Source organism: Ornithorhynchus anatinus, chromosome 4, assembly GCF_004115215.2.
Source record: "Ornithorhynchus anatinus isolate Pmale09 chromosome 4, mOrnAna1.pri.v4, whole genome shotgun sequence".
Classification (NCBI taxonomy): domain Eukaryota; kingdom Metazoa; phylum Chordata; class Mammalia; order Monotremata; family Ornithorhynchidae; genus Ornithorhynchus; species Ornithorhynchus anatinus.
Window position 1 is genome coordinate 41,099,852 of NC_041731.1, and position 8,790 is coordinate 41,108,641.

At 42.1% G+C, this 8,790-nt stretch overlaps 2 protein-coding genes across 2 annotated transcripts in view; both read left to right on the forward strand.

Moving 5' to 3' along the window:
* LOC103171325 (centrosome-associated protein 350-like) overlaps positions 1-4,042 on the forward strand; it is an 81,427-nt gene extending 77,385 nt beyond the window's left edge. The window contains exons 26-27 of the mRNA XM_039911972.1: positions 144-253; positions 3,946-4,042. Coding sequence (XP_039767906.1) covers positions 144-253; positions 3,946-4,042 — 207 coding nt within the window. The remainder of the gene's footprint in view (positions 1-143; positions 254-3,945) is intronic.
* LOC120638331 lies at positions 56-7,727 on the forward strand. The gene is made up of 3 exons (XM_039911788.1): positions 56-253; positions 3,946-4,031; positions 4,679-7,727. Exon 3 carries the CDS (start codon positions 4,687-4,689, stop codon positions 7,312-7,314), a length of 2,628 nt encoding a protein of 875 aa, XP_039767722.1. The 5' UTR covers positions 56-253; positions 3,946-4,031; positions 4,679-4,686; the 3' UTR covers positions 7,315-7,727.
* Positions 7,728-8,790: the final 1,063 nt, after the last annotated feature.

An 8,790-nucleotide genomic window follows, 5' to 3' on the forward strand; every position in this document is an offset into this window, starting at 1 on the left:
TTATGTGCCAAATAAGTGTATTTACAGTTATAATTTGGGGGCTGGTCCGATAGCTCTTAGTGGCCTCCATTAGTTTTCCTAAACTTTTGTACAAAATCAGCAAATCTGACACTCGGATAATTCCTCAAACACATTCCTGACAGGTTAATGACAGCCATATAAATCAAGAAAGGTCTGTGCTGAATTCAGATGGCATCAGAAACCCCACATCTCAACCACCGGAGCCGGAAAGGACGCTAACCCAAGAGCAGAGGTACTGTGTTCATTGACTCTTGAAAGACCCCCTGATCAAAACCAATCCACAAGCCAAGAATTCAGCCTGCAGTTATTTGTTCATATGTTTATTCAATTACTGGTATTTACTGAGATTAGCTCGACCACTTGTCTGCTGTGTAACCTTGGGCAAGTCACTTCACTTCTCTGGGCCTCAGTTGGCCTCATCTGGAAAATGAGAATTGAGACTGTGAGCCCCACTTGGGACAGGGACTGTGTCCAACCTGATTTGCTTGTATCCACCCAAGAGCTTAGATCAGTGCCTGGCACACATTAAGCACTTAATAAATACCACAATTATTATTATTATTGTAGTTGTTACATTTACACGCTTATTCATTCATTCATTCAATAGTATTTATTGAGTGCTTACTATGTGCAGAGCACTGTACTAAGCGCTTGGAATGAACAAGTCGGCAACAGATAGAGACAGTCCCTGCCGTTTGATGGGCTTACAGTCTAATCAGGGGATTATGCTTATTATGTGTCAAGCCCTGTTCTAAGTGCTGGGGTAGATACAAGTTAATCAGGTGGAACACATGGGGTTTGCAGTCTAAGCAGAGGAGAGAACAGGAATTGAACCCCCATTTTAAAGATGAGGAAACTGAGGCACCAAAGAGTTAAGTGATTTGTTTGGGGTCACCCAGCAGGCAACCGGCAGAGGTAGGATTAGAACCCAGGTCCTCAAACTCCCAACCCCATGCTCTTTCCACTAGGCCATGCTGCTCCTCTCTCAGGTGTAGAGCACTGTGCAAGGCGCTTTGGACCATGAGCTTGGAAGTAGAAGGCACCCTCCTTGCTCTTGAAGAGCATAACAATCCAAGGAGGGAGACAGGCCAAAAAAATTTTTTTTGCATACAATAGGAATAAGAATATGAACATAGATCCAAGTGGTCAAAACAAAAATAAGCCCAAATAATAATAATGTTGGTATTTGTAAGGCGCTTACTATGTGCCAAGCACTGTTCTAAGCACTGGGGTAGATACAAGGTCATCAGGTTCTCCCACGTAGGGCTCACATCTTCTTCCCCTTTTAACAGATGAGGTAACTGAGGCACAGAGAAGTTAAGTGACTTGCCCAAGGTCGCACAGCTGACAAGCGGCGGAGTCAGGATTAGAACCCACGATCTCTGACTCCCAAGCCCAAGCTCTTTCCACTGAGCCACGCTACTTCTCAAATGTGAGGGCTCCCCACCTTCAAAGCCTTCCTGAAATCACATCTCCCGCAAGAGGCCTTCCCCGACTAAGCCCTCATTTCTTCTTGTCACTTTCCATCTGTGTCGCTTATACACTTTGGCCTGTTGTCCTTAAGCAGTTTGATACTCACCCCACCCTCAGCCCTTATATACACATCCTTACACCCTGCCATTTCCCTTACCTGTAATTTCTTTTAATGCCTGTCTTCCCCTCTAGACTGTAAACTCCCCATGGGCAGGGAATATGTCTCCCTATTCTGTTGTAATATATTTTCCCATGAGCTTAGAGCAGTGCTCTGCACACAGTAAGCTCTTGATAAATACCATTGATTGAAATGGGATGAACAACGGATATATTTCAAGGCGACTAATGTAACAATAATAATAATAATAATTATGGTATTTAAGTGCTTACTATGTTCATTCAATCATCTTTATTGAGCACTTACTGTGTGCAGAGCACTGCTACGTGCCAGGCATTGTACCCGGCTCTGCCACTTGTTAGCTGTGGGACTGTGGGCAAGTCACTTAACTTCTCTGTGCCTCAGTTACCTCATCTGTAAAATGGGGATTAAGACTGTGAGCCCCACGTGGGACAACCTGATTCCCCTGTGTCTACCCCAGTGTTTAGAACAGTGCTCTGCACATAGTAAGAGCTTAACAAATACCAACATTATTATTATTATTATTAAATACCAACATTATTATTACTAAGCACTATGATAACATAAGCAGGGTAGGTGGTGAATGCCTCCTGGAGGAGCTGGCTTTTCAGGAGGACTTTGAAGTGGGGTGGGGGAGAAGAGAGGTTTGTCATGTGGTCAGGGGAATTGGAGGGGAGAGGAAATTTTGGGGGAAGCAAGGCCAGGTTAAATAGCAGGCTCAAGAAAGAGTTTCAGTGATGTCAAATTATAGTCTGTTCGCATATAATGTAGTTTTTCACTCCATGTTTTTGGTAGAATACAGAGGAACAATTTATGGTCACGGTTCTGTCAATGTGCATCTGTCTAGGTAGGATACAATCCTGTGATGGAAGAAACGGTTTGGTACATTCATGCAGTGCAGCATTGAGCAAGGGGACTCTAATCTAGGACAAGTTTTTGTTAATGGGGGGTATGCGAGCACATAACTCCTGCATTAATCTAGAACTGACTGCATTTCCTAACAGCTCCTTATGGGCAAGGACTTGTCTACCAGCTCTGGTGTATTGAACTCTCACAAGCAGTCTAGACTGTTAACTCGCACAGGATATGTGTCTACCAATTCTGTTTTATTGTAAAATAATAATAATAATTGGGGTATTTGTTAAGCACTTACTCTGTGGCAAGCACTGTACTAAGTGCTGGGGTGGATACAAGCAAATTGAGTGGGACACAGTTCCTGATCCACATAGGACTCACAATCTCAATCCCTATTTTACAGATAAGGTAACTGAAGCACAGAGAAGTGAAGTGACTTGCCTAAAGTCACATATGGTGGAGACGGGATTAGAACTCATGACCTTCTGACTCGCAGGCTCGTGTTCTATCCACTACACCATGCTGCTTCTCTATTGTACCCTTCCAAGCCCTTAGTACAGTGTTGTGTTCACACTAAGTGCTTAATAAATACCATTGATGATAACAATAATAATAATAATGATAATTGTGGTGTTTTTTAAGCACTTACTATAGGCCAAGCACTGTACTAAGCTCTAGGGTGAATACAGATAAATCAGGTCGGACACAATCCCTGCCCCACATGGGGCTCACAGTCTTAATCCCCATTTTACAGATGGGGAAACTGAGAAACAGAGAAGTGAAGTGACTTGCCCAAGGCCACACAGCGGACAAGTGGCAGAGCTGGGATGACAGTGATGCTCAGAACACAGTAAATGCTCAATAAATATCACTAAGTGATAGGAATTAGAGTGTGGAGCTGAATCAAAGACTATGGGAGAAAAGGCCATTTAGCTGGTGCCAGGAGAGAGGTAGTATTTAAAGAACCGATTATCCGTGGCTCTGGAGTGGTTTTTGCCTTCCCCTGCCTGAAAGCAAAGATTTGGCTAGTTGAATTTTTAAGGTCACTGTAAGAATGTGACTTTATGACCTAGAAGCCATGTGGCCTAGTGGATAAGGCATGGCCCTGAGAATCTGAAGGAACCTAGGTTCTAATCCCAGCTCCGCCACTTGTCCTCTGGGTCACCTAGGGGAAGTCACTTCACTTCTCTGTGCCTCAGTTACCATATCTGTCAAATGAGGATCAAACCAGTGAACCCTATATGAGAGAGGGACGGTGTCCTATCTTGTGTCTGCCCAGCGCTTAGAACAGTGTCTGGCACATAACAAGTGCTCCACAAATGCCATTAAAAAAACTAATTTGACCTTAAGTCTAGAACAAATCCTAAGCCTGGAATAGTTGGTTTGTGTCAAAATACCCTTTTATGCCCTTCCAAGGATCCTGTAGAGAGCTGTGTGATGTGATTATGAATTTTCAGGATAAAGGAGAGCTGGAAGGAAGAACTTGGCATCCTGAGCATTGAACAGAAAAGTGCCCAGATCTGCAAAATCTTTTCCCTCCAAGGTATGACATAAATTGCTTTTCCAGTAGTAGATCATTCTCTTTCTTTCTGTCTCTCTATCTCTGTCTTTCTTTTTCTTGCTCTAGATATATTTAATAAATATTTTTTCTGATCTTAACAAATGTTGGCTTAGATCAGAAGATGAAACACTTCTCTGCCTTTGCTAGCGTGACCTGACTTTTGGTTAATTGATTGTAGTTTTTTGGATGCAGTGCTGGAAGTAGGGCGGAATGGACCCGCATTTGGCTCTGGTATAAGGAAATGTCCCAGAATAGTCATTCTGGTTATGAAAATGGCACAGGAGAGGCTCTTTCTTCCCTTTTTTTCCTCCAATGGTATTTGTTAAGCGCTTACTATGTGCCAAGCACTATTCTAAGCACTGGAGTGGATACAAGATAATCAGGTTGGACACAGTCCCTGTCCCACCTGGGACTCACATTCTTAATCACCATTTTACAGATTAAATAACTGAGGCCCAGAGAAGTTAATGACTTGCCCAAGGTTACACAGCAGATATGAGTCAGAGCCAGGATTAGAACGCAAGTCCTTCTGACTCCCAGGCCTGTGCTCTATCCAATAGGCCATACTCCTTCCCTAATCCAATTCCTAATTCCTAGTCCAATGCCCACCACTGTTTTTGCTTTTCTAGATAGTTCAATGATCAAAGAAAAGGAAGAAAAGGAAGAAGACCTGGCCCATTGTGAGAAGAGTGGCACTGGAGGAAATAACTTACCTATACTTCTGGATTTGGCCATGTTGGCCTCCTCCGAGGAAGGGTCTGCACTAAGAACCTATGCAGAAGACCTTACTGAGGAAGTGGCAACGTCATTCCTTAATCCCTCCCAGGAATTTGAAAGTGTAGAGTCAGATTCATCCTTTGGATTTCAAAAGGTGTCTGCGGTCTTAATCAACATTTCAGAGAGCTCTTTTTCAGAGAATGACATAGAGCATGATGAGGATACAGACCTCGACCAGTCAGAGGCATCCACTGATGAAGCCCAAACATGTGATAAGTGGTTTCCCCATCCGCTGCCTAAGAAACACAGAGTTAGTAATGAAGGAAACAAGTTAATGACCAGGAATTACTGCAGTCGACCACAGCCTGGTAGTGGGTCCAGTTACAAAACCACTCTAGGCTTGAGAAAGTTGGAAGGAAAGAGTGGTGTTATGGAAAATGTCTTTGCATCTGACTCTAATTTGGACAGTGTAGCTGGCAGGAAGAAGCAACAGGAAAGCGTATTATGTACAGAGTCGCCATTGCTTCTACCTTACAAACCTACCCAGAAAGGAAAGGGAGGATTTTCAGAAGCCTCTGAAAGAGTTTGGCAAAAGGACAAAGGAAAGAATGTCTTTTCTGAGCAAGATGCAGGAGCTGACTCTTCATCTGGGACTTCCCCATACTCGGAAAAATTTTCTGGGCTAGTCGAAGATTTGGAACAACAGGTTTTTCTCTCTGTTGTTGGCAGAGGAATAGGGCAGAAAGACCTTGGAATTGATTTTCCATCTGGACAGAATAAGGAAAAATCCAGATGTCCTTCTCCAGAAAGCTCCTCTATGTCACTTCAACCTAAAAATTCCAAAGTAAAATGCCAAGTCTTTTCATTTCCTTTAAGAACTCTCCTGACTCCCCACATCTTGCCAGCCTTAGATACCAAACATAGCTCTGGAGAAGATCTGGGAGGAGCACCTTTTTCTGCGGACATTATATCTCAAAAGACATTAGCAACTAGGCAGTCCATGCCCCATATAGCTGAACTTGATGCATCTGATGCCAAAAACTTACCAACAAGGATCGAAGATTGTGAAAAGGAATCTGTAACAGAGCTACCACTCTCAAAGAAAGCTAACCTAGAGCCAGTTCTTTCTATTTCACCTAGAGAGCTCACATCTCATCCAAAGAACTGTTCAGCTAGGAATGGAGATGATGACAGGGTTATCCAGGGCAGAGATCTTCCCTATCTCAGTAAAGATACCTTGTCTGAAATACTGTCACCGGTTAATGAAGTGCTTTCCTACGGAAGTGCTGACCTGCCGTCATCCAACCAGAGAGATTTCTCGATTCCCAGTGAAGAACTCCCGACACCTCCTGAGGAGCATTTTTGGACACAGAATGACGAGACCAACTTTGACTTAGATTTCCCTTCTCCACCAGAAGAAGTGCTGTCTTCAGAAGATAGACATTCACCTCATACTCTCGCTGAAGAGTCATCCATTAATACTCAAGAAATGCCCTTGTCACCCGACGATATTTTGTCAGAAAATTCGTTCCCACTGCCTCTGGAACTGGAGAACTCATGTTGTATTCAGGATAGGCATAACTTGGTCTGTGCCGGAGCCAAAGTAAATAGTTTTGAGGAAAAGGAGGAATCACCGCAACATTTAATACAGAAAGAAAGCATCACCAGCCAGACGCAAGAATTAACCTGTTTGTCGACTCCGTCTTTTCACCAAAATGTCTGTAAAAGTCCAGATGTTTTAGCAAGATCACCAGCACCCCTTTACAAAATTGAAGAAGACAATAATTCCCTGGCAATGTATAATACTGGAAACGGAGTACTGGTGGAGGCCATTGAGACTGGTACTCTGAAATTTAAAGAGTGTCCCCAATTTGCCCAGGACCTCAAGATTGCTGTGGAATTTGGTGTGAAGAAAGGTTGTGATGGAAACCAGGAAAGAGTAGAATGCTTGGAGGGTGCCAGGAATTGTGATGAGTTTGTTAGAGTAGATCAAATTTCACTTTTTTTGGCAGACCAAGGTGATAATTCAGCCTACATTGGGGATGAAAATCCATTTTCTGCCAGCGTACCCTCAGAGCACAGTAAATGCCTTGAGGATGACAGTTTTTTTATGGAAATACAACCGAAAGGAAGCTCTTCAGAATCAGCAGATAATCCATCTAGAGCAATAGAGTCCTCATCAGTGGGAGCAGAACGTGGTGTAACCAATAATCAATCTGTGCCTAACCAATTGACTTTTCCAGTCCCTCAATTTTTACGCATCAGAAAAGAAAAAAAGCCGTCGGCATCCCCCAAGAATGAGGAGGAAGAATTACTTGAACATGATGTCCTGCCAGTGAAAGACCAGGAAAGTGACCTTAAAAATAATTCTGGGGAGCAGAAAGTTAACCATAGCTTATTCCAGAGCCAAGAAAGAGATGAAATTGTGGACATTGTCTCCACTGAGCTCACCAAAAGAATATTAGAAGATACTTTAGCTGTATTTTCTGAGTTACCTAATCAGGCCACCCATCGCTATGCAAATCAGCTCGGATATAAATCCAGCTGACAAGGGAAGTTCAGTAATGGAAATGGTACTGTCAGCAGTGTCATCTTCAATTACAAAGGACTACTAAATGCAAATGTGGTTTGCTTTGAAAATTAAAAAAGTCAATTCTGACAATAGCTAAACTAAAAAGAGCTAGGCAGAAAAGGGTGTTTCTGACCTAATAATAATTATGGTACTTGTTAAGCCCTTAATATATGCCAAACACTCTTCTAAAGTACCAGGGTAAATACAAGTTAATCAGGATGGACACAGTCCCTGTCCCACATTAGGGTCACAGTCCAGTCGGAGATTAATGTATTAACTTGTATCTACCCCAGCACTTATCACAGTGCTTGGCACCTCGTAAGCAACTGTATAAGTACCACAATTAATCATTAAGGTGCTTACTGAAGAAAACCAGCTATGTGAATTCTTCTGAAAAATTACATGAAATCTTTATTATCTTATGCTTTTAAGAAGCTTAATTCTGGGGCTTCTAAGCTAAGGAACCAAAACAGGAAACTAATGCTGAGAGAGATGCTAATCCCAAAAATCTAGAGGAAAATGAGTAGTAAAAAAAACCCCAGAGATTTTTTTGAGGTGTTCCACCTGTAACTGTCAAAAGTCAGATTATTTGGGGAGTATAAATTGGTCTCAACTAAACTTCTTTTCCTTGTTTGATTACTTGTTTTTAGGAACTATTCTGGCTCTTCCTCCTTTACATTTATTTTTAATGATCTCTCCTTACAGAGTATAGATTTGGTCCTTGCCAAGAAAGATTATGCTCTGAAACTTTTATAGAGCAGATCAGTAAGAGAAGAATCCCAGCTCTGCTGCTTGCCAGCTGTGTGACTTTGGGCAAGTCACTTAACTTCTCTGTGCCTCAGTTACCTCATCTGTAAAATGGGGATTAAAACTGTGAGCCCCATGTGGGACAACCTGATTACCTTGTATCCCCCCAGCGCTTAGAACAGTGCTTGGCACATAGTAAGTGCTTAACAAATACCACCATTATTATTATTATTATCAAGTAACTGTAAAGCTTTACTTTTCTTTTAGTGATTGACAAGTGATCCCGAGTAGAATTTCAGGAATTGAAAATTCAAACATTTTCCCATAACTCCTAGAAATTCTGGGTTCCTGCTTCTTCAAAAATGTCCAGAGAAATTAGGGTTTTTGGAAGTCTATATTGAATCACTTCATATGTATGGTGATTGATTTAGGTAGCCGAATTCTGGGAGTCAGGCAAGCTTCCCAAATTTCTGAACAATATCGGCATACTTTAGGTGGTAGTTTCTGAAGCACACAGGGATGTCCCTTTTGAATGATGAAATAAAAGATTTACATACTAATGAGGAGGACAGATGCAGGATGAACAGTTAATCAGAAACTTCCAGTAGCACACGGAGTGCTAAAGCCATTTCCTAATTAATAATAAAATTACTGGCACAAACTGTACTACTTCAAGATGTGCTTCCTGGTCAGAAATATAAATTT

Bases quoted from the DNA above. Each gene is read 5' to 3' on its own strand.
- LOC120638331 (XM_039911788.1), top strand. From the start codon at position 4,687: ATGATCAAAGAAAAGGAAGAAAAGGAAGAAGACCTGGCCCATTGTGAG.